Here is a 26,769-nt window from a genome sequence, read left to right as displayed (position 1 = left end):
TTAGTTTACTGTAGTTTACTAGTGAAGCTTATTTTCCGCTGGTATGAAAGTTGACAAGATGGAAAGAGATTAATGTGGGACCTGCAGTCATGGGTTTTACGAAGTTTGGACTTTAGGGGTTGTAAATCTGTCTTAGCTACCGCACTAGTGGTTTCAAAAAGCCCTTGTCATGGCTCTGGAACCTTCCATTGGCAAACATTAGTTTAATAACAATTGGAGTGTTACTCTGTCTGTGTTCCAAGTTCCAACAAGTCTTTAGTTCCATTTCTTACAAATAGTTATTTATTTGGTTTAGTTTATGTGAAAGAACTTTAAGCACTATTTGTGCCAGCAACAAATAATTTGTTGCACAGACAAAATGGGGAGCAAGTTTACCCCTTGCTATCTTGCTCAAAAAGAGCATTTACGAATGTTGTATTTACATTTCAAATGCAATATACACATTTACATTTAGTCATTTAGCAGATGCTTTTATCCAAAGCGACTTACAAAGAGTTTGGGGAGCAATAAGCAATATGTCATAAAAGAGCAATAGCACTTTTGAAACATTTGAAAGTCATACTAGAAAACATAGTCTCCAAACTGCATCAGGTATAAGACCAAGTTAAGCAACACAGTACAAGCTTTCAATTATTTGTAATAATTGTCTGAAATGTAAATTAGTAAAACATTAGTAGATTATGTAATTTCTTAAAACTCACAGATAAGATTTCTTGTAGATTTATTTAAGGTAATAAGAGAAATTCTAATGGTGTGGTGGTTTTCTCAACAACAAGCCTGCAATTTTATCTGGGCACACACTCCTTTATTAAAGTTCCGCATTTAAAAACATGTTAGACATCAGGAATAAATAATAAAAACTCCCTGTTGTTAAAAAAGTTGTTGGTCAAAAGATATTGTTTCCAGATTTGACTGGTGATTTCACTCATATTTGCAGTACCAAACCAGTTTAACAGCAAGGTGAGAGCACCAAGCTCTCTGTTTCTGCTTTTTATTTAGCTTGACATATTGACATATTACTAAAATTATAAATAAATTGATTTCTTTGATTAGCACTGTTTGATAAAAAATTCAAAAATTCTTTATTGGAGGAATATCATATCACATATGAACTGCATGTACAATGAAGTTCTTGTTTCGTTAAATATACTGAATGTACATTTAGTGAACCAATGCAGACATTTTGTAGCAAACATTTGACAAAATAAATAAAATGTTAGTAAGTTTTCAATAAATCAAATACATAAAACATTAACATAATACAAGTGTGAACTGTATTTTCCTATTTCTTTGGTTAAAAGCATTATTTCATTAAATAACTGTCCTTACAAACTTAAACCCTCTGTTAATCAAAGCAGTGCATATTTTGTCATTTACAAAAAAATACTACACTTGAATCTCTACATCTTCTACGACATCTCTTGACAGTGTTGATATTTTTGTGTAGTGTCCCAACCCTGTTTCTGACACCACTGGAGAGGTACTAGGTGTCCTTACAGTAAGCAGAGACAGAGAGGGCGAGAAACTGGGAGTCATTTCTAAAGGGGTCAATACTTTTCTTCTACTGTGTAATAGGTTAGGTACTTCATGCGGCATCCTGGGGGGTACAAGACGCATTCCTGGATGGGCAACTGTTGCGATGGGAGGCGGTGGGTGCAGGAGTCTGCAAGACTCTTGTTCCACGTCACTATCCCTCATGTCTTCATCTGGAAGCATGCCAATGTCTGTAAAAACAGCAGCCAAAGATTGGAAGCGTGGCTGCCAGCTAAAAAAGTAGTCCCCATCATAGCTGCCATGTAGTTGATCCTCAGAGGAAATCAGATCAGTAAGTGAGCCCTCAACTGAACCCTGGTCACCAGCCATGGACATGCATCTTTTCATGACCTCCTCCACGTCCCTCATGTTGACAACCTGAGGGAGCATTCCCTCACCTCCACCTTCTTCCTTGAAATTGTGGAGACTCTCGGAACTAGACATGTCCACTATTTGGACTATTCCTATATTGGCACAAGAAGGCAGCCCTTCATTTGAAGAATGATAACAGTGTTGGCCTGAGCCCTTGTGGATCCCTGAGTCTGAGACTCTAAATGGCTGTTGAGTTGTGACTGTTTCAAGAGGTTTGAAGCATGGAAATTTGTTGATGATCTTGATTTCTTGATCCTCAGTAGTCTCATCCTCTGCAGATCCTCTTCCACTTGAGTCAGAGTTCCTCAATGGGTTTGCATGATCAGTTTTTGCCCACATGTCTAATGGTGATTGTAAATCTTGGAGGTTAATACTGTTTATGTTGCAGCGAAGTGTCACAAAAGTGTCCGTCTCGTGACTGAGATTAGCAGTAACGTAAGCTGTCTTCTTGACCGACCTCTCTTTGGACTTGTATGTTATGACAAGTGCAATGAAGCTTATCAAAAGTAGGAAGAACACTATTAATGACACAATGACACTGGTGGTCTGGACACTGAGAGCAGCACTTGACAGAGCTTTTGCACAATTAGATACGTTCACAACTACGTGGCAAGTTGACGACCTTGATTCCAGTTTGGGGCTGCTTGCCAAAACCATTAAGTTCTCTGTTGTGTCTTTAGAGGTGGAACTTTGTCTCTGATACACTGCGTTTGAAATGAATAAACTGCCAGTTGTTTTATTGATGTTGAAAAATGGGGATGGGTTGACCAAAGAGTATTCCACCAAGCCATCCAGACCCCCATCGAGATCCATGGCCATCAAGTAACCTACGCTTTGGCCAACCTTGGCATTAACTGGCAAAGAGAAATGGTACACATTCTGGGAAAATGTAGGGCTGAACTCATCAATGCCTTCAATATTAACCAGTACTCTCAAGGTTGCCACCTGATCTCCTTTGTCACGCACCTCTACCACAAAGCAAAATTCACTCCCTCTTTCATAGTCAAACGTCTGTTTTGTGTAGATTTCTCCAGTAAGTGCATTAATAGCAAATGCTTCTCTTTTGTCCAGGTCTGTACTATCATAGTCTGTGAAACAGGGGGTTGTGATGGAATAGGTCAGTAATCCAAAATTTCCTGCATCTTCATCGACAGCATGTATTGTGCACACGGGGGTAAAAGCCGGCAGGTTTTCAGCCACCGAGCAGTTGATAGTAGGGAACACGAAGAATGGGGAATTGTCATTCACATCCAGTACAAATATGTATACACATGCAAAAGACACCTTTCTGTCACTTGGTGCACCGCCATCTGAGGCTTGGATTATCAGGGTCAATTTAGTGTCCTCTTCATAGTCAATTATCCCAATAACATCAAGGACACCTGTTGTAGGATCTAGTCTGATGAGGCCCTTGCTGTTACCTGAGATGATGTCATATTTAACCGTGCCATTATTCCCCAGATCAGGATCATGAGCAGAGACATGGATAAGAACAGTCCCAAGGGGGCTGTTCTCACTGACCTGCATATAGTACTCTGTGCTGCTAAAAACAGGCGCATGGTCATTAATATCGAGCACGTTGACTGTCACAACAGTTGAGCTGTTAAGCGGAGACGTTCCCCTATCTCGTACCATCACAGTTAAGGAGTAGGTGTCAGCGATCTCTCGATCCAGACTATCACAAAGCACCACCTGGCCAATATATTGTCTATGTGCTTCTATGGTCTGAATGCTAAAAGTATCTAGGCAAAAGCACCTTTCGTCATTTCCACCCACAATTGCATACTCCAAATAAGTATTTTCATTTGAATAGTCCTTGTCTTCTGCTGACAGAATGAGGAGAGTGCTTCCAACAGACACATCCTCAGCAACATTAATGTGGTATGAGTTCCTTGTAAAGTAAGGGGCATGATCATTAGAGTCCGTCACCTTGACATCCACAGAAGTGACCATAAATAGGTTTGGGTCACCACTGTCCCGTGCTTCCACCAGAAGCCGCAACATGTTTCCATTTGCAATATACTTCAGAGGCTTGTTTGTATACACTGAACCTGCAAACAGTAGAAAATTCCTTTGAATCTCAAACTGATTAATAGGTAGACAACTCATGGCACATTCCATGAATACAGTACACTGTGGTGTCCTGTGTCTTCTTTTAAAGCATTAGTGTCACATACCACGTTTTTGTTGATACTGTAGATAATTATTTAATATGTTTGTGAAACAAGTGTCTTACGTAAAAGTTTTAACCCAATTATTTCATTTACTTATCCTTGTGTCGTGTCATTCATTTTGAAGAACAAAAAATAAGATATTCTGAGAATGTTGGTCTCGAAACCACATGGGGCCCCATTAACTTTCATTGTATGGGCACAAAACCACATAGATATTTCTCAGAATATCTTCCTTCTTGTTCCACAGAAGAAAGCTTTTGACTAACATAAGGGTGAATCAGTTACTTATCTGCACTATTTCTTGACCATAAGTCAAACAGTGATATCAACACTGTTTAAAATCTTGTTTTCTTTAACGGGGTCATATGACACGGCTAAAACTAATATTATTGTTAATAGATTTAATGTAATGTGTATAGAAGGTTTCAGTTAAAACATTTATGCATTTTCCACATACCGTGCATGTTTGCATTTCCTCTTTGCCCCGCCTCTCTGAAACCCGCATATATTTTACAAAGCTCATCGCTCTGTAAATCGAGGTGTGCTATGATTGGTCAGTCAACCATTTTACATGTCTAATACATGCATGGGTAACTTATAAAACACCAAAGACACAGAAAAACACGTATTCGCGCCATATGACCCCTTTAAATAATCAAGATGGAAGTTGTGTTAGTTGCTTAATGAGTTACAGTGATTTGTAAGCTAACAAATATTGTGCATTACCGTTTTCTGCATCAATGTAGAAGCCTTTCATTGGGGAGGAAAGAAGCCTATAAGAAACTTTTCCATTTTGGCCAGAGTCTATATCAGTTGCTGATACAGTCACAACATACGAATCTGCAGGTGTCCACTCTGGCAACACAACCTGGATGGTAATAAATAGTAAGACAGCAAATATTTTACATTTAGCAGACGTTTTTATCCAAAGAGACTTACAACAGTAATAATAAAAACATATAATACCAAAATGTCAATACTGTCAAAATGTATGTAATGTAAAAATTAAGCCTGTTATTTTTTGTGTGAATTATGATATTATAATACAATTCTATGCACAAACACATTTGATACCTGATAAGACTCCTGAGAAAAGATTGGGGGGTTATCATTGACATCCAACACATGTATGGAGAGTTCAGCCACAGTTGAATGCACAGAGTCTGATGCTTCCACTTTCAGTATATAGGCCGTTTGATTCTCATAGTCCAGTCTATTAGTTGTGGTAATCACTCCTGTGTACTGGTCAATTGCAAAGCTTGCCTCATCCATCTCTATAAATCTGTACGTTGCTGCAGGACTAAGGTCAACATCATTTGCAATCACTTGAGTGACAATAAATCCAACAGGAAGATCTAAGGAGACAGCAAATAAGAAATTATCTAAAAATATTGTCCATTAGACATTTTACATATAATTATTAACCTTACAATCATTCAACAGTTTGGGCAATCTAAAATAGAAAGCATTTAAACAATTAAAAACAATGCAGACGATAATATAATTATCTCCGAGTACACATATATGTTCCAGATAAACTACTTAAGCTACAAAAATATTTATGTCATGACAACTCAGAGGGTTTAGCATGGTAGTGTAAATGACAAATGTATTTGGTCGAGGTGTAATAGATCTGCTACACTGCTGAAGTATCTGGGCTGAAAAAGCACTTTTAAGCAGGCGTTTAGCCATGTAGGAAGAATTTAAAGTCTAAAAGTCAAAGTTTCTTGCTTCTGGCTGATGTAAAATATTCAAAGTGGCCAATTTATTTCGTGAAAGTGAATCGCTTGACAGACTCCTGTATACAATTTGATAACATCTTTCAATGACCACTGGAGATAGCAGTATTAGGTTTTGTGTATGTTTGGTGGGATGATCTTGTTGTTTCCTGTTGCTTTCGGCCTCATGTTCCTGACCTGATTATTTACATCTGCCCCTTGTTCTGCCTCATTAGTCTGTGTGTTTTCCTGGTCTTCTTCTGATCGTAAATGTGCTTTTATCTTGTGAATGGTCTATGTAAATGTTAACATTCAAATTTGCTTGATTTATGCTCTTAGGAGGAAGTTGTGAGTTACATCTCAATATCTATGTGTTCACCTTGTTGGGTAAAATGAAACCATATTTACGACTGGAAATGTTTTTTAGAAACGGCAAAAAAAATGTTGCCGGTTACTTGTTAACCCAGTTTCCTGAGAAGGGAACGAGACACTGCGTCACTTCTGTTGACACTATGTTTCCGGTGAGTTATATACGGTAAATATACAACCTGCAGTAAAATGTATATCTGATTTCTCTGTAGGCTGTTTAAAAACTAACAATGTGCAAAAGGATCGTTACATAGAGCAGCACAAGAAAGAGCAGTGTGCAGCACCTTACTGAGTAACACTACACCACCAGAGCCCTTGTGCACTATAGATGTGCACTGTAAGGTACTGGAAGCTGTTCACTCTCTCTACCGGGGTCCCGCTGCTCTTGAGTAGGGTGAACATCCATTGCTGCCTCCTCAACAACTTGCTCTGTGGTTTTTTCTATATTTAGAGAGAGAGAATTCGACTGGCACCGTGATGCCAGTTACTCCAGCTTACAATGTAAGGAGCCACCACCTCAACACATTCAATGTCCTAGTACTGCAAAATTCCACCATCATGGTTAAAAACCAGGATTCTTTTCACAGAGGAAAGATACAAAGACATTGTGTTTAACCCTTATGATTTGCTGACGGTGAAAGCCCCTGCTCTTAAGTCACTATTAAAGTCACTACTATTAAGTTGCTTACTCTCTGCAATAGCCACTTGTTCCATGGATGGTATCGTAGGGCTATTATCATTGACATCTACAACCTGGACACGGACAGTGCAGGTGCCTGTAAGGGGGGGACTTCCCATGTCTATGGCCTGAAGAATTAACCTGTGATGAAAATAAAAATGCTTTTAAACACTGTACCATAAAACAGACATGCTTCCTGTTTAAATATCAGAATTACTTTATATTTTTACGCTGCCTTGAAAATAAATTAATTTCTAACTGCTCAATAAACGACTTCCTTCAACATATACTTGTAATTCTGTTGGAGGACAGAAAGGCAAGAGGGTATGTCATACTTGTATGAGGGAACAATCTCTCTGTCCAGTACTGTATTGGTGGCAAGAATCCCACGAACAGAGTCGATGACGAATGCATTATTGTGGTTCCCATCCACAATGAAATAACTAATCTGTCCATTTGCACCACTGTCAGAATCTGTGGCTAACACCTACAAAATCAAATAAATAAAATGGTGATTTAGTTGTAATTTGGTTTACACTTGTTTGTTTGGACCTGTTTTCAGTGTTTACAAAAAAATCAATCATGTACATTTATTCAAGATAAACAAGTGTTTAAACATTGTTTAACAAATATCACCTTTTTTCATAAATGTGATTTAACATAAAAAAAGACCAATACTGGCCATATATAGGTATGTCTATGTTGTGGTGAAGTAAACATCTCTAGCTATTTTTACATTAATGTTTATGGCTGTATTGTTTAAAAAAGAATCCTGTGAGTTCACTAGAACTGCGAACATTGGCTGAGTAACAAAAAGAGGACCACGTGTTAAACCATAAATGTTAAACTGACAAACATACAAAATGTGATTACATTTTATTTACAATAGCCACATGACTACAAAACTCTGGATTAAAACATTTTGAGTTGGTGTAAGATTATAATATTAAAGAAATACTTCACCCAAAATTGAAAATTCTGTCATGATTTACTCACATTCGAGTTGTTCCAAATCTGTATACATTTTGTTTGTTCTGATGAACATGGAGAAAGATATTTGGAAGAATGCTTGTAACCAAACAGATTTTGCCACCCTCCCCCATTGACTACCATAGTATTCAAAAGTGCCCCAGAACTGTTTGGTGTCCTACATCCTACAAAATGTCTTCTTTTGTGTTCAACAGAACAAAAAAAGAGAAAAAGTACTTTTCCTAATACGGGAGATAATGGGGTCCAAGATCTGTTTGATTATAAACATTCTACCAAATATACTTCTGTGTGTTCATCAGAACAAAGAAATGTATACAGATTTGGAAAAACTCGAAGGTGAGTAAATGATGACAGAATGAGCATTTTCTGGCTGAAGTATCCTTTTAAAGTACAATTACCAAAATAAAAAAGGCATGGATAAACAAAAGCTTAAGATCTTTACCTGCATAACAAAAGTGTTGTGAATTTGTCCCTCCCAAACAGCTGATCTGTAGTAGCTTTGCTTGAACACTGGTGCGTTGTCATTGACATCCTGCATAGTGATGGTCACTCTTGCATACGCTGTCTGGTGTCCATTATCAGCCAGAACCACAAGATACATTTTGCGCTCTACCTCAAAGTCCAGTAGTCTTTGTTCCTTAACTGTGATATCTCCTGTCAGAGCGGAAGAGTGTATTCAACTGATGTATTATCTCTTTGTTAGTGCGAATCTCCGTTTTGTTTTAAAGACACAAGTCAGAAAAAAATGGCAATGCCACTAGACCACAGAGATAGGATGTTTGTACTTTATACTACAAAGCATGATACTGTTTATTTTTCTACAACCACTGTTTGTTACTTTTACGGAGTAAAATTTGAAGTGCCTTTAAATTCCTTGAATAGTTGGAAGTCGTCTGGGTTCGATTTCTTTGTTTTCAAACAAGAGTCAACAAAGCAACAAGTCAAACAAAAGAATGGCTGAATTCTTGTTTCTTTCTTCAGAATTTGTTTAATGTCTGTAATATTTACGCTATGTATAAACTATATCTAGTTTGACAAGAACACCACACGGACTTGAAGTGTGTGAAATTTAATGTAACTGACTGTACAATCATGTAATATTTTTATTTTGAACATGGGCCACTGTTACCAATTCTGCTGAACCCATTCTGAGAGGGATTTGAACCAGTGACCCAAAGATGTCAATTCTGTCATCATTTGCTCAATCTCTGTATGGCTTTCTTTCTTCCTCAGAACACAACAGAAGATATTTTGAAGAATGTTGGTAAGAGTGGTACCCATTAACTATGCATTGGTTTTGTGTCTGAACAATAGAAATAAATGGGTTCCAATGTTGTTTGGTTACCAACATTCTTTAAAATATCTTCTGTTGCGTTCTGCAGAAGAAAGAAAGACACACAGATTTGAAATGACTAGAGGGTAAGTACATGATGAAAGAATTAAAATTTTTAGTTTAACTATCCCTTCAAGAGTTTTATACAGTTACAATATGAATAGAAAGGGCAAGAGTAACCCCTTCAAATTCTCACCTGTATTCGGGCTTATAGTAAAGGCTTCATTTTCATTGCCACTGAAAATATTGTACTTGATTGTTGCATCTTCTGCAGTCTGGTCATGAGCTACAACATTTGCCACCCAAGAGCCTTACAAATGAGAACACATTAAGTCATTCCCCCACAAATACCTTATGTCAAACACAGACCTTTAAAATCCCATGTTAAACTACAAGTTTCTCAAAGCCCACCTGTCTTGCTGTTCTCCAACATGGTGACTTCATACAGCTTCTCTGTAAACTGCAACTGTGGTTTATCTCCGTTCAGCTGAACAAGCAACAGACAATTGGAGATGAGGGAAGGTCTACCCAGATCCGCAGCTTGCACACGGAGCAAGTGTGTTCCTGAAACCCCATTCCTCAAGGGAGCTTTCAACCTCACGTCTCCAGAAATCCTGTCAACCTGAAAAAGCTCATCTTCTTCTGCTAAGCTAAACACCACCTTTCCATTGTCCCCTTGGTCTGGATCCCGGGCTAAAACCGTAAAGATGGGCTGATGGGGACGTGTGCTCATGGAAGCCACTGACACCCTCATGTTTTCCTCAAAACATGACGGTAGGTTGTCATTAATATCTTCTATTTGTATCGTAACTATAGCAACTGAGCTGCGTGGGCCCTGCCTGCAGCCGTCTGTAGCTACAGCGCGAAAAACATGCTGAGAACGGGTTTCGCGGTCCAGAGGTTTCGTCAGTCGTATCACGCCAGTGGAGCTATCAACATGAAAGTTTCCAGAATTCTCCTCCACCAAAGAGTATGTGGTTATACCATTGGACCCCTCGTCTGCATCCCGTGCAATGAGATGTATGATCTCAGAACCGATAGGAAGGTCCTCTCTAAGGGTGACACGGTAAGTTTTTCGTGTGAATGTGGGGCTGTTGTCGTTTTCATCGGAGAGGGTGATGTGCAGGAGTGCGGTGGAGTTCAGGGGTGGATGCCCACTGTCAGATGCAGTGATGAGGAGGGTGTAGTTTGATCGTTCCTCTCGGTCCAAGACTCTAGTGGTGTTTATTGCCCCAGTCACACTGTCAATACTAAAAAATTGTTTTGCATTTTCTAACAACAGATGATAAATGAAAAAAGAGAAAAAGTGGTGAATTATATTTTTAAATGATGAATAGATTGATAAGTAAAACTTTGATATAGTAAGGCGTAAAACATCATCACTGCTGTAAAGAAAATATATATAAATATATATAATATAGGTCAAACCAGTAAAGGCCTATGTATTAAAGGGATAGTTCACCCAAAAATAAAAATTCTGTCTTCATTTACTCATCCTCGGGTTGTTCGAAATCTGTATACATTTCGTTGTTATGATGAATACGCGGAAAGATATTTGGAAGAATGATTGTAACCAGACAGTTCTTGAGCACCATTAACTACCATGGTAGCCAAATGTGTCCCAGAACGGTTTGCTTTCCTACATCCTTCAAAATATCTTCTTTTGTGTTCAACAGAACAAAGAAATTTACAAAGAGTTATCTCCTACTATGACAGTCAATGGTGTCTAAGAACTGTTTGGATACAAGCATTCTTCTAAATATCTTTCTCTGTGTTCATCAGATCAAAGAAATGTATACAGATTTGAAAGAACTTAAATTAAGAAAGAATTTTGGGGTGAACCATTCCTTCAAAGGGGTCATATGCCGCAAATTCATGTTTTTCTGTGTCTTTGGTGTGTTATAAGTTGCCAATGCATGTATTAGACATGTACAATTGCAAAAATGTGAGTGTCGGAACAAAAGATTCATTCAATCTAAAAGCGAATGCTCACCCAGACCTGCCTGAAATGCCTTGTGTAACCACACCCCCACAAATCTACGCAGTTTATGGTATGACTTGACTAAGACCGCCCAAATGTAAACGCAAGTAAGATGGGCATACATGTCAGTACAATTGCTTTGGAACCTAATGTTCCAAATGTGGTAAGAGGTGTTACATTCCATCACACGCTTGCAATACTCTACCAATCACTACGCACTGGTTAACTGGCCAATCATAGAACACCTCGCTTTTCAGAGCGATGAGCTTTGTAGAAAATCTAAAAAACTATAATATTCGATTTAGCAGTGTCATATGACTCCATTAAACTATAATTAAAGAATAAAGAAAGTTATTTACCTTCGATTGAGTACTGAATTGTTCCATTTAGTCCATTGTCAATATCTGAGGCCTTGACAGTGTGAATGACTCCAGGAGGCAAATTCTCTGGAATTATTATGTGCAAGTCAGGCTGGGAAAATTGTGGAGTGTTGTCGTTGTCATCAAGAATAAAGCAGAAGACTGTGGTGGTGCTGGAGAGAGAAGGTGTGCCGCTATCCTCTGCCTGAACTGTAGAAATAGATTTCATTTGTTTTTCAACAATAATCATTCCAATATTAAATACATTTTCATGTTAAGCCATTCCCATTATTTTATTTGATGAATAGTTCATAAGCAGTCAAACAACGACATCTGAAATCATTTACAGAGCAAAAAATCTTATGACAATGTGTAATTTTACAAATAATTATGAAACAGACGAAATAGTTGAATGTATCAGTCAGAATGTCAGTATGTAATGCAATAATTCTTTCCAACTGCTAAAATGATGGACTTGAGTTTATTTAAAGTCTTTCACAAAGCCAAGATTGAAAGAAAAAACTCAAAATATTCTCTACAGTTTGGTGAAAACAGATGTGGGAGGTCTAAAATGAGATGGCGTCAATGTAATGAACTTGTCATTTAAATTGTGTTCTAGCATGCTGAAATGTTCTCAAAAGAAAAACAAAGTGATCAAAAAGCTGCAAAATGTGCTTGTTTTTCTGGAGGGCTGGATGATGGTAGAGGAAGAAGACATCACCTCTGAGAGTAAATCTGGGGTGGATCTCTCTGTCCAGCTGTGTGGAGGTGCTGATCTGACCGGTGTGAGAGTTTATCATGAAAAGCTCATATCCTAAACCGGGCAGAAGGCTGTAGGTCACAGCACCGTTCTCTCCTGTAAGAAACAAACACGGTCAATTCTAGTCAAAATTACTCACAGGTCAGAGTGTTTGCTTGTCTACAAGAAGCCCTGACATGTAATTGTAGACAGCATGACATCAGGACAGTGAGGTTAAAGCGGCCGTTCTTTGGCTGTTTTTGAAGCTTTGATTATGTTTTGGGGGGTTTAACAATGGATTTTCATGTTTCTAGTTTCAAAAAACGCTTTATATTTTACATATTTCAAGTCTATTGTTTACTGCAGTCCGTCTTCTAACAAAACAACAGCTTTTTCCGGTTTATATAAAGTCCTTCCTTCCTAAACGCTCTGATTGGTAGAGCTGACCCAGTCTGTCGTGATTGGTTCCTCGCTTAGAGCGTGTGTCTGAAGATGTCCCACGCATACCATTTCAGCCAGGAGACTTCAAAGGACGTTTCATAGAACTGTTTAGAGGTTTGAGCACACACACACAGAAAAGCTTTCACAGCCGTTATTTGACTATTGGTTATCTTAGAATGTGTGTTGCTGAATTCATATTGCCAACTGTAGGATTGTGATGAAAGTTAGAGTAGTTTAGCGCGTAGCTCAGTCAAATGTTTACAATCTATGATCCAAACACTACTCCAGCGACTCGTCCTCTTCTTTAAGGAAGGCCTTGCCCCTCTTTTGGTGTATTCCTTTGGGCGGAGGTTATTCAAAAACTTGGAATATTGACATCATACTCAGAATATGGTTAAGACATCCTTTTTCCATCTGAGAAATATAGCCCGTTTACGTCCCATGTTATCCTTTTCAGTTGCTGAGACGTTGATAAATTCCTTTGTTTTTTCACGTATTGACTATTGTAATGGTCTTCTTGCTGGAGTCTCAAAAAACTCCATTAACAAATTACAATATGTGCAAATCTCAGCTGCTAGAATTCTTTCTGGGGCCAGGTTTTGTGATCATATTTCTCCTGTGTTGGAGTCTCTACACTGGCTCCCTGTAATATACCGTATTGATTTATTTTAAAATCCTTATGTTAACATTTAAGGCTTTGCATGACCTGGCTCCGCAGTACCTTCTCAATGTGGTCTTTTAGTGGTTCCCAAGACACGGCTTCTCACCTTGGGTGTTAGAGCATCTCCTCATACGCTCCTAAACTCTGGAACTCTCTACCGGCAGACATCAGGGCGACAAAGTTTCTTGCAATTTTTATATCTCTTCTTAAAACATTTTATTTTAGGATTGCTTTAACTTGATTATATTAATTGTATTTGTTGTTGTTTTTTACAAATTGTCTTGTTTTACCTGATGTGATGTCTATTGTGAAACGCTTTGAGAAAGCAACTTTTAATTGCGCTTTACAAACATATATTATTATTTTTATTATCATGTACCTGGGATGTAAAGGACTGTAGTCCTATTCAGTCCTTGAAAAGCAAATTCTGTTAAAGACAATATCTCGCTTGGCATTGAACTGTGAGCTTTATCCTTTTGCAGATATTATTTCTGCTCAAACCGCAAGATTACACACTACTAAAGTTTGAAAATTGGCATCACAGGGAATGGCACCTTTAAGTACTAGAAGTAATCGTCTCTTTTATGTGCGTCTTTCAGGACCTTTGTGCTACAGCTGCCAACAAATAAAGGAGAGCTGTGCTCTGGGTGTTTGAGTTCAATCTTTGTTTACCATACTGTCTTGCAAAATGCCATTTCTGATCCTTATCTGATGCTATCTGTTCTTTGAGATGGAAACAGCACTAAAGAAATAAAACATTATACGATCCACAGCATTCTCACGGAAAGACAAAAATAAAGAGAGGAAAGGGAAACAAGAGCTGGCCGGCTGAAGGAGAATTTGGATTCAGGGTCAATGTAGAACAGAAGTGTGAACACACACAGACACGCTCAGATCAGACACATATATACACAGAGAGACACGTATATGAGAATATGCACAAGGTTACACTTATTCAGACAGACAGACAGACAGACATCCATACAAACAAACAGACCCAGACCGAGAGAACTTTATTACCAGCCACTAACATATCAGCTTCACGGCTGTACTAAATCGAATTGCATTAATGTAACAGAGATAGTTGAATCAATATACAGTATTAATCTTCACCTGAAGGGCAGGAGCATTTGGCACACTGTTTTTGTGGAGTTCCACGTAATGGAAGATAAAAATCAAAGAACAAACCATAGACCACACTGCTAAAAGGAGTGAATTTGAGAAAAAAAATAAGTGGCCTTTATTAGCACAGATGGCTTGAGTTAGTGAATCATCACACACAATTTCAAATATCCTGCAGGAGGATTGACTGCTGTTCTAGGATAACGTCAGAAAGGCAAAGACAGGCAGACACTGATATTGCGGCTGAGGTGTTTTAAAAGGGCCTGGTAGATTTGTGAATATTTGGACTGGGGTCAAGGCGAACAGAATAACACGCAGTGGGCGAAAAAGAACACAAAGACCTGTTGATTTATGTTAGCAATCAAGTTCAACAAAACATCATTCGGGTGGATGTAAGATTTTAACCGTGGTGTGCTAACTAAATAAATGGCAAGCTTGATGACCAAGGCTGTCTGCTTCTACAGACTTAAATCATGATGGACAAATATGTAAAAGCTAAATCTTAGGTTTCTCTCGTTGACAGGTTTCGCACCCAAAATGAAGAAATTTGCAAGTTACTGTTATGGACAAAATGTCTGTACTGTACTATAAAGCAGTCATATACTGTACTATTATAATTCAAAAATATTTAGGTAAAAAGAAATTCAAATAAAACCAAGTAATGTAAAATGCAAACACTCACAAAAACATAACTGAATTTTAGTTTGTTTATTGAACTTTAACTATGCAGACTATGATATCGTTTAACTAGAAAACAATGAACCAATATGACTGAACATAATGCAAATGTAAGTTATGACTAACCTAAGACAAATAAGTTTTTAAACATTTGAAGCTTGGGAGAGTATGGAAGCTTTGTGTAATCAAGTGGTGCAAATTGTAAGTAACAATACTGCCATCTACAGTAGTTGTGCTGTTGGCAACAGCCTCATATCTTAAAATGACTAGAAAAACCTGTTTAAACTCCTATATTTATGTTATATTTAAAGGAAATATATGACTTTTTGACCAATTATGAGTTCAGTTAATAATGCATTATTTTGTAAGAATGCTTTTCTATATTTTTGTGTTGTTTTCTTAACAGCATAGCGACGCATTCCATGACATAGGATAAAGGTTTGGAATGACATGAAGTTAAATAAATGATGACTGCATTTTCATTCTTGGGTGAACTATCCATTACATTTACTATTCCTTCTAACTGGATTGGGTTTACGATTTTTAGGTAAATACAATGAGATTTTGATGTGGTACCTGAGTCCATGTCAACTGCCGTGACCGTGACAACGACCTCTCCTCGTTCTCTGTTCTCCATTACTGTGGTATTGTAAACATGCTGCTTGAAAACAGGAGGCTGATCATTAACATCCAGAACCTCGACTGTGAGTATCTGAGTAGAAGACAGAGATGGAACGCCGTTGTCTGTGGCCTGGACTGTGAGGATGAAAATATGCTGGGATTCATAATCCAGAGAAGTGTTCAGGTACAGATTCCCTGACAGAATGAGAGAGAGAGAGAGAGAGAGAGAGAGAGAGAGAGAGAGAGAGAGCAATATTGCACAAATAAATACAAATATATGTGACATACAGTATGCATAAGCCATCTTTGCTTTATTCAGTTTCCTATTTTCAATTCAATTTTATTTATATAGCGCTTTTCACAATTTGCATTGTTCCAAAGCAGCTTTACAGGGGAAAAACGAAAAACCCAAGAAAGGGTAAAACACACTACATGGTGTTTAATATAATAAATCCAATTATTCTAGTAAATAATATCTAATGTCAGCATCTCCTGGTGGTTTACTTAGCATATTTTGCATTAAGTGAATGCTTGGTTGAAAAGATGCGTTTTTTAATCTAGATTTAAATTGGGCGAGTGTGTCTGATCCTCGAATAATATCAGGAAGGCTATTCCAGAGTTTAGGTGCTACGTATGAGAAAGCTCGACCCCCTTTGATAATACCTAGAATAACTAAATCCACCAAAAGTCCTGAGTTTTGAGATCTTAGAGAGCGTGATGGGTTGTAGTGTGATAGAAGCTCTGTTAGGTAGGTAGGGGCTAAACCGTTTAAGGCTTTATAAGTGATTAAAAGAACTTTAAAGTCAATACGATACTTAATGGGTAGCCGGTGAAGGGTTGATAACATCAGGGTTATGTGATCGTATTTTCTGGACCTGGTAAGAACTCTGGCAGCTGCATTCTGAACTAACTGTAGTTTGTTTATTGATGATGCAGGACAACCACTAAGTAGCGCATTACAGTAGTCAAGTCTTGAGGTCATAAATGCATGAAAAAGCTTCTCCGCGTCAGCAACACACAGAATATTTCGTAACTTGGCAGCATTTCTTAGGAGGAAAAAGGCTGTTTTTGTGACATTTGAGCATTTGTGACTATTTCAGCAAGATCAAAAATAATCACAGGTGATGCTGTCAATCATTTTCTCTTAAATCTATCCCGTAGGCATCCTACCTGTCTCTTCAATGTGAAAGTAGCCCTTTTGGTTTCCTGATAAAATGCTGTAAATCACATGTCCGTTACTTCCTTCATCTTCATCTTTGGCCATCAAGTGATGAAACAACAGTCCCGTCTCTGTGTCTTCTGAGACACGAACTGTATCCACGGAAACAAACGTTGGGCTGTTGTCATTGACGTCCAACAGAGTCACCTGAGCTATGACAGAGGGATATTTCTTATTGTTGGGGTCACCCATGTGGTCACTGACAGTCACTTTGAATGTGCAGCTTTCGCTTCGCTCACGGTCCAGCTGCGTGTTTGTCATGAGGACTCCAGTGTGAGGGTTGATGTGAAAAGGCAGTTCCTCTTTGGAAAGATCAGGGTCAAACGTCAAAGAATAAAACAGCTCACTGTTTTGCAGGCTTCCGTCCCCATCCCGTGCGTTAAAGACATACACTGCTGTTCCATTTACAACATCCTCCTGGACACCGAATGCTACAATGTTGTCATTAAAGGGGAACCAGGGGGTGTGGTCATTGACATCAGTGACACTGATTGCTACAGATAAGGTGGCATTGAATGTGGGCGGAGCTTCTGCAAGTACAACCAAAAAGTAACGCTGTGTTACTTCGTAGTCCAGATGCTGCGTCACGTAGAGTTCGCCACTTTGGATACTAAACTGCAACGTTTCATCGCTCTCCACAATAGAGTATCGTATCTGTGTATCTGGTGCCTCAGAAATCACAAGTGATCCAATAACAGTTCCAATCTTTACATCTTCTTGTACGGTAAAGTTTCTGAAGCCTTGAAAATCAGCATAAACCTGTAATAAAAAAGACGCCTAAGACACTGTCTTTAAGAAGAATAAAGATTAAGTAATAAATATTTAACTATTTTACCAAACACTTCAAACCAAGTTCACTTAAAATACACTTTAAAGGCACAATATCACTTTTTTGAACAGGCCAGCTCTCAAACACCTTTCTTTAGATTATATGTTATGTAAAATGTGACGCACGCATTTGTATTTTCATAACTTTGAGCACCTGTATGTGAACAACTGCAGTCTCCTCCAGAGGTACAGAGCCACAGTCTATGGCAACCACCTTCAGGGTGTAATGCATCTGCGGGTTCGAGGAGAATCGCTCGGTCACCTTGATTTCCCCACTGCGGCTGTCACTACTAAAGTGGCCTATGTGATCATCTGAAGGTATGAAGAAGACGTACAATGAAACCTAATTAATTTGCTATTTAGCTTTACAACAACTGCAATCTCTGTATCACTTTACCTTTTATGAGAAACCTGACAGTTCCATTTTCTCCAGCATCCAGGTCTTTGGCAAACATACTGATTATAACAGAACCCACTGGAATGCCTGCCCACACCTGTACACCAAGCCATATTTACATTTATGCATTTACAGTGCATTTAAGAAAGAGTATACCCCTCACATTTTTGTAAATATTTTATATACCTTTTCATGTGACAACACTGAAGAAATGACATTTTGCTTCAAAGTAAAGTAGTGAGTGTACAGCTTGTACAACGGTGTAAATTTGCTGTCCCTTCAAAATAACTCAACACACAGCCATTAATCTCTAAACCGCTGGCAACAAAAGTGAGTAAACCCCTAAGTGAAAATGTCTAAATTGGGTGTACTCAATCAGAAACAGCATTAACCATAACTACACCTTTTCCACTAAAGCTGTAATCTCATAAACAATAAGAAAAAATATAACATAAATGTATATCTAGGCCGGATCACTAACCCATTCCTTATGAATATTTTTTCTAATTTTATTACCTCACTAAACCTGCAGAAAACACAAATGTATCTATGAGAATAATGTTGTAACAACGAAAATGTAAAATGGAGTGCAAACATTTTTATCAACCAGTTTTTTTGATGTCTCACCCTGGGATGCTTACAGTTTTAAGATGTATTGAAGTATCTGAAACACTTTACAATGCCTAGCAATGAACAAAACTTCTACAACATTTATTAATCTTAGTTCAAGTTTAGTTCATATCTGACAAAACATAAGTTGTAACTTTTAAAATCACCTAATTTTAACATTAACTAACTAACATGATCAAAGATTAATAAATGCTGAAAACGAAATCGCTAAAGGTACAGTATAAGTTACCCAAAAATAAACCAAACAAATTGTTTGACTCCCATAGCATTTATTTCCCCTACTATGGCTGTAAATGCGGGTACTGACATTCTTCAAAGTTTTTTCTTTCGTGTTCAGCAGAACAAAAAAATGTATACAGGTTTTGACCAACCTGGGGGGAAGAAAATGATGACGGAGTTTTCATTTTTTGGGTGAACTGTTCCTTTAACGCATTAACTAATATTAAGAATCACAACCTTATTGTAAAGTGTTACCGTACTGTCTGTGCTGGGCTCTTATTGGGTGCTATTTCTTTATTATTCTGTCTCCATTTTATTTTAAACTGATTGGCAATAGGCTGATTTCATTTCAATAAAATTGTGTTGTACTGACTGTGTCCTGTAGAGTAAGTGTGACTTTGACCTGTACAGTTAACTCTTTAGTTGCAGGCAGGTGCATGAACTGTGGTGGGTTGTCGTTGACATCTGTGACTAGAATGTGAACAACAGTCGTGGTGTTGAGACGAGGTCGACCCTGATCTGTCACCATCACCCTCAGCACATGTTGAGCCTGCTTCTCACGATCCAAGGCCACCAGGTTTATGATCTCTCCTATAGCCATTGAAAGAGGATTTAGACCACGTTTCAACAAGATGTATACACGTTTTAATTAAAAATCACTAAACATTCCAGGCATCTGTGCTCAAAATAAGACAATGAAAACTCAATTTTATAAAAAACATGAAATAATATAAATCATCTGAATGATATTCAATATTAATTTGAAAGTAATTCTGACCTGTTCTGGAATGGATGCTAAAGTATTTTCCATCAGACAACAGGAAGTAGGATAACTTTCCATTATTCTGAGAATCTCTGTCTGTGGCTTTTACTGTTCCTATTAGCCCGTGAGGGGCTTGTCCCTCTTGCATGCTAAAGAAATACACATCCCTATTAAATACAGGTGCATTGTCATTCTCATCCTGAACCGTAACAACCACAGTCGCCGTGGCAGTGGCCTTCATTGAGCCGTCATGCACGGTTGCATAGATGCTGAATCTATACACGGGTTGAGTTTCGTAGTCAAGACGGTGAGAAACAAACATCCATCCACTCTCTGTTTGGATCCTGAAAGGTGGGACCCCAGTGATGGGTTCAAGAGAGTATGTGATGATAGGGGATGTTAAGGTAGGGGTTCCTCTGCTCTGGGTTCTTGAACTATAAGCACGAACCTGAATCACTCTGGTGTCTTTCGGGGCACTTTCTCCAATTTCCACCTGGTATACCAATGTTTCAAAGGCTAGTGTGTCTTCTGCCAGGCCTGATTTGTCCATCTCTATTATAAGATCTAGAGTTGAGTTCAAAGAAGGTTGACCTTCATCTTTGGCTATAATATTGAGTTTGTACCTCTGTCGCGAATCGCCAGAGAGGTCACTGTTCAGACTGAGGGTCCCGAGATGTGGGTGAATGGTAAACAGTTGGCTCTCAGGACGCAACACGTAATGAATTCTGCCATTGAGTCCACTGTCATTATCTTCAGCATGTGCAAGGAAAAGTGGTGTCCCTGGAGGGGTGTTATGGGATAAGGTGATGTGTTCTGAGTTCTTGGGGAATACAGGAGCGTTGTCGTTGACATCTGTGATGGATATATTGACCTGAGCACTGCTGTAGATAGGAAGGGTTCCTGTGTGGAACTGTAAGGTCAGGAGAACACGAGAGATGGACTCATGGTCTAAAGGTTTGTTTGTAGTGATGATGCCTGTGTGGGCATCTACTGTGAAAAGCCCCTGTGGATCACCAGAGGATATATCATATGAGACTACCTCCACTGAATCTGCAATTAGATAGGAAAATTTCAGCTGAATCAACAAAATTTTGACAAACATATCTTATAGTAATTGAACAAAAAATAAACTATCCCGTGTCGTTTGGAATACAAAATCCCATTTTTAACCTTCACACAGTTGAAATAATGTATAGTGACCACATGTTCAACTATCCCCAAATAGGGCCATTTGTGCTAAATGTAAGTTTGATAAAGTCCCACAAAAGCTTTGCATAAAGAACATATAACATTTTTAGCTTTTTACATAATGTTTAATTCCCATTTTTCAGATAAAGAAACGGCACATTGATGGCATCTTAGACGTCATTGTCATCAAACATACTGTATATTGCTTCTCATACTGTATGTCTTGTAACTGAACGTGATGCCCCACACAGAGTATGATAAATGGAGAATGACACTCGAGAGGTACAATAGCGAGCAAGTTCTAAATAAATAAAGATTTACATTTCTGTATCATTTCTTTCTCACAAGGTTTATGGCTTTGACTAGCCTTGAAATATAAAGGGACTTTTTATTGTCCTATTTGGAGCTAATTATTTCTTCCCCATGCTCCTCAGGATAAATACCAGCATACAGATTTAAATTGACATTTGTTTGAGTAACTCGTGGCAGAATAAAAATTTCAAAGCTTAGACACACATTCAAAGTCCACAAAGATTAAGGGATCTGCCTCTCTCTCGCTTAGAAGTAAGGAATTCCCGTCTTTTCATCTGACCTTGGAGAGGGGGTTAATCGGCTAATCTAAATGATAACCTCAGATAACTGTCTGCCATTTAAGTGAAAAAGACCAACCATATGACCCGTACCGTGAAACAATTTGAGTGATTCAAATGACTTATTAAAAATAAAACATATGCTTAAGAATAAGCATATGTTTAATAAAGAAAAAAATAACTTTATTGAAAAGGGAAAACCTACCTCATTAGCAAATTGTTTTTTCTTGGCATAAAGTGGACCTACAGTTGCTTGTTTTTTGTCTAATGACAAAAATTCTACTCTATTACATCATATTTGAAAATGTTTATTGTGGTGAGGAAGGCGGGACGAGAGCCGTCAAGCGGGGCCGGTGGCGGGAGTGATAAGTGCAATCAGCTTAAAAGGACGACCGGCAGGACTGTTGACGAGAGAGGACCGGGCCCGGACATTGTGTTTGTTTTATGGCCGGCAGTCGACCGTGAGGTGGCTTTACTTCCGTGTTTATTTAATCAAAGTTTTATTGTTCAAATGTTCGCCAGTTCCCGCCTCCTTTCTTCCCTTCTATGGATCTTTATTACACTTATATATCATTATAATGCTGGATATAAAAAATTATTACAGTGTGGGGTTGTATATTCCTAAAAATGTTAAATGGGGGGAGGTGCCACAGTGTTTCATGCATTCTGACTTCTTTACAATGTTAAACGTCCTGGCTTCTCATAATTTACATGGTCAACTTGTCAAAAAACAAGTTATGACATAGTATTTCTGTGGTCGATACACTCCCCCCGTATTCGTATAGGTTTTAGAAAGTTCTGTTTCATTACAACTTTTCTTAAGGTCTTTGCACATACAGTCTGAAATTTTCATATGCGTTTTTTCACATTTGGCACTCTTTTGTACGCTGTCACTGAATTGTTAAAAAAATGCCTCTCAAAATTCTTGCTACGAATGCGAAAAACGCAGAAAAACAAACCTAGTCTTCTGAAAATATCGGAGGCAGTGTATAAATGTGATTGACACAACGTAAGATCTTATTTATTTTTTAACGTGCGGAAATTTCGGACGCAAATTGGGCTATGTGCAATGGGCTTTAGTCTCTGATTTGACAATTCTCCCGGAAAAGCACTACCACCAGCGAGAGCGAGATGAAAGAGCAGGCCCACACGTCAACCATGGAGAGTGGGAGAAAGAGCATGCCCGTCAATGTGCTCCATCGTTTGTGACGTTCACTTGTGTTTGTTTGTTCTCTGCATTTCAGTGAGGCATGTTATATAAACGATGTATATAACGCTGGATTTGCAGATTGTTTGAAACTGATAGAAACTGATAATTGCCACTGGGGACAGGGGGAACATGTCCCCCTCACTTTTCAAATTCCTCTTCGTGTCCTCCTCATTTTCAAGTTTGTTTGTAATGATATTTTAACCACATGCCATCATCGCCACGGAGAAGTATTTCTGTGAATTTCAGATCATGAAAGGCAAGCATACACTACATTTCCCCCCATTTTGTGTCCTTGGATGGAGCAGTCCCAACGCTAAAACATGCCGGTCATGAAATGCACGCAGTTAGTGAAGCTGAGTCATATTTCTGTGTTTTGTTGGGAATCGGTGCGTACGGCATAAGCAGTAGCGTCAATTCACCTAAAGTCAAGGTATGGAAGACTTGTGAAGTCATCAATAAAATGTCAATAAAATATAAACAATAAAATATTACTTTGAAATGACCTGACCATACAGGCAAGGTATGGCAGCCGCTAGCCCCTGCCATACCCAAATGTGCATAAGGTACACCACATAAATCATGTGGGGACAAACAGTGGAACGAAATGTCGTGCCTCACAGGACCACAGTGCTACAATACAGACATAAAAGTTACAACAGTGGAGTAAAACAAGAATAAACCTATACACAAACTAACCTACTAATTTACTGAGAGAGTGACTAAATATACTACAGTTTATATGCAGATGCTACAAATAAATACTGCAAGGAGAACATTGTAAACATTGTATGTCAGGCTGGGGAACAGTGCAAGATGATTGGATAAACAATAAAGCACAGATTAAATCCCCCAGCCCTTAAAACAGTTGGAATGACATCTAACCCAGTGATCGGCTCCTCCATGACCCATAAACTGGATTAGTCACTGAGGTAACATTGTCTGGATTTACTAAAGTACTAATGGACAGGCGGGGTGCCAAAAAGGGTAGGATGTGTTTTAATCCAGCGGCAACCTTCCGGTCTCTTGTGAAACCAACACGGAATTAACTTAAACTGCAATTCATTGACTGACCGCTAGAGACTGGCTCCAAAATAGAGCAGAATCTCATCGAACCCCAATGTCCAACTTTATAGCCATGGTACAAAATATTATTTTTGGTCTATAAAGCTAATTTTGCCCTTCATGACAACCTTTGAGGGGGTGTATTTTATTATAACTCATCCGTTTAAATTATATATTAAGCCTTAAAATTCTGCATAATTAAGGGCGTGGCCACCTCAGCTCCACCCACGTCCGCCATTAAACAAACTTTGATACATAAATCAAATGATCAATCCAAATAATTGTCTTTCTTTAAAAAACATAATTTAGTTTGAAAACATCAGAAGGATGGCAATAAACTCACTGGCAGGTGTAACAGCCTGAACTGAACCAACAAAGGATCCCACAGGTGCATCCTCAGAGATGAAGAAGGTGTAGTGTGGCTTCTGGAAAAGAGCTAGGGGCTGTTGGCTGTGTAGGATGTTCACGGTGATGTTAGCAGGATTAATGGTCGACATCCCTCCTCCATCCTGAGCGGAGACAGACAGTTTCGCACTGCTACTACGCACCTGAGACAGTGAAGAGTTCAGGTAGACAGCTCCTGTGAAATAGACACAATAACATCTTATAGCATGTGCAAATATGCTGGTTCAATAATGTAATGTATTAAGCAGTGTTAATACATTACTGCACTGCTGTTCCGTCAACTTAGAAAAGGTTTACATATTTTATACATATAGGTTTACAGCATAAGAATCCAGATAAAGGATATACCCAATATCCTTACATTTGATGTTACGTCTGATATGTGGGTAGATTTGACTGGTATAAAATTGAACTTTGATTGGTGCATTGGGAAAACATTGAGCATCAGGAAATCTGTGAAACAGGGGATCTGTTTATGGTTCTTTGCACTTTTGACAGATGGTGGAGGCCCTGTTAAATTCTGTAACCTTGGTCTACTTTACAATCCAAAGCATCTGTCTCCTTTAATCCCTGTCTTTGTCACTACACTAACATCATGCTGAGGTACACTAAATTAACAAAAAAGGTACGCCCCCTTCTAATGAACAATTTTGACTAACTCAGTCATTTGAGCAATATTGAGAATATTAGTGGTATTGATAACCATGATAAATAATATTACACATATGATAATGGCGTAAATACTGTAATCCAGCAGCACTAGTACCGGGTTTACACCCCAACATATTATATGCCGATTTCGCAGCAGTTTGCCATTTTGCCTTAGGAGCCATAACTCTTACAAACTCACTCTCCCTACACTCATGCTGTCAGTGGGATTTATTGGCCGGAAAAAGGAAATACAGAATAAACTAATATTAAGATAATTTTTGATGTCAGCAATTATTAATTTATATCATGAGAATATCATTATTGTGAATGTATCATTTTTATATTTATATATTGTGACATTCTCAGGGGACTTTCACATTAAGTTCTATGATATGATTGGCTCTTTTAACAGAAAGGCCCGATTACAGCCGCCATATTCAATTTTCCCATTTCTCCCATTCGCATAAATGAGTTCTGCTATATAATTTCACATTTTCAAGAAAAGAATAGACAACAGTCTCATGAAGCATTACAAATTAAATCCAATGAAATATGAAAGACATTTTTTAAATGTTGCTTTAAAGTTTTTAATTCATAAAGTATAAAATACATTTTGTGTATATTTTATTGTGAAATATTATTGGTATTACTGAAAAATAAAGAACATTCCCCCTTCCTCTTTATATAAAGAATAATCAAATGAATTATTAAATTATAAATACAAAACACACTGGAAAATCTCTCTGTACTCAAGTTAGCCTAAATAAAATAACTGAGTGTAAATGAGGCGCAATATAAAGGCTAGCACACTTCTCCAATGGCACAGTGCTGTACGAAAGTGTCTTCCACTCTCAGTCTGCAGTCATGTCTAGTATGGATTCAAAACTGTGCTATATAAATCCACAGGCCTCCTGCGGGGATGTGACATAAGTGATTACTGTACCTGCTGCAGATGACTATTAACTCTCAAGATTAGCAAACCTTAATACCCAGAATTAATTATTAACCCATTGTAAACATGGAAAAAGATAAGACAGTACCCTACCCACGATAAAACTAGTCAAAAAATGAAAAATTTTAAATGACATTGGGAAAAATATTGTTAGTACTGTAGTTTACAGAATGTAACAAAAATTATAATTTTACCTAAACACAAACCTATAAGTAGTCAATTCGGAAAAACTCAAAATAAATTTAAAATGGTCTCTTAATTTTTTGTCTGGCTGTATATAATCTGCAGTACAGTATGTGATATGTAAACTATTAGGTCCCATTAAAGTGATAAAGAATTTTACCTGTCGACTGATCCACATTGAATAAAGAAGCAGAATCTCCAGGCAGAAGCTCATAGGTGATTTCCCCATAGTTGCCAGAATCCTGGTCAGAGGCAAACACGCTGAGGAGCTTGGTGCCAGGTTGGGCATGGCTGCTTATACTCGTGACATATCTCTCAGGACTAAAAACAGGAACATTATCATTCACATCCTCCACATCGATGTGAACAAATGTCTGTGAATTGAGACCATCCTATTGAGAAAGAAATATAACGCAGACAGTTTTTTATATTCAAGCCCTGAAAATCTACAATGGCAATAATTATATACATACTTGATCTTCGGCTTTAATCAGGAGGTCAAAGGTCACAATGCCATCTTCGTAGTCAATGTCTTGGGTCACACAGATTTCCCCAGTAACAGAGTTGATTTTGAAGAGAGGATGGGCATCCTTGCTGCTGTAGCCATCACAGAGGAAGTACTGCACTCTTCCAAACTCAACATCATCAGCATCTGTGGCAGTGACCTGGTTCACATAGAAATTTCATCATGTAGGCCAATCT

The 26,769-nt window shown here is 38.2% G+C and overlaps 1 protein-coding gene across 1 annotated transcript in view; it reads right to left on the bottom strand.

The window, feature by feature from the left end:
• Window positions 1-939: 939 nt before the first annotated feature.
• The window catches only part of dchs2 (dachsous cadherin-related 2), a 30,137-nt gene continuing 4,307 nt past the window's right edge, over window positions 940-26,769 (bottom strand). The window contains exons 2-20 of the mRNA XM_079462012.1: window positions 26,541-26,732; window positions 26,228-26,459; window positions 24,220-24,456; window positions 19,842-20,876; window positions 19,467-19,654; window positions 18,215-18,311; window positions 17,972-18,129; window positions 16,941-17,748; window positions 15,726-15,965; window positions 12,230-12,364; window positions 11,509-11,718; window positions 9,580-10,440; window positions 9,365-9,478; window positions 8,278-8,489; window positions 7,181-7,332; window positions 6,856-6,986; window positions 5,154-5,434; window positions 4,806-4,947; window positions 940-3,956 (exon numbers count right to left, since the gene is read on the bottom strand). Of these exons, the coding sequence (XP_079318138.1) occupies window positions 1,387-3,956; window positions 4,806-4,947; window positions 5,154-5,434; window positions 6,856-6,986; window positions 7,181-7,332; window positions 8,278-8,489; window positions 9,365-9,478; window positions 9,580-10,440; window positions 11,509-11,718; window positions 12,230-12,364; window positions 15,726-15,965; window positions 16,941-17,748; window positions 17,972-18,129; window positions 18,215-18,311; window positions 19,467-19,654; window positions 19,842-20,876; window positions 24,220-24,456; window positions 26,228-26,459; window positions 26,541-26,732 (7,995 nt within the window). The 3' untranslated portion in view covers window positions 940-1,386. The remainder of the gene's footprint in view (window positions 3,957-4,805; window positions 4,948-5,153; window positions 5,435-6,855; window positions 6,987-7,180; window positions 7,333-8,277; window positions 8,490-9,364; window positions 9,479-9,579; window positions 10,441-11,508; window positions 11,719-12,229; window positions 12,365-15,725; window positions 15,966-16,940; window positions 17,749-17,971; window positions 18,130-18,214; window positions 18,312-19,466; window positions 19,655-19,841; window positions 20,877-24,219; window positions 24,457-26,227; window positions 26,460-26,540; window positions 26,733-26,769) is intronic.

This window comes from Barbatula barbatula (genome assembly GCF_947034865.1).
Source record: "Barbatula barbatula genome assembly, chromosome: 8".
NCBI classification, from domain to species: Eukaryota; Metazoa; Chordata; class Actinopteri; order Cypriniformes; family Nemacheilidae; genus Barbatula; species Barbatula barbatula.
The sequence above is the reverse complement of the archived record's forward strand: the minus strand, read 5'-3'. Positions and strand labels throughout refer to the sequence as shown.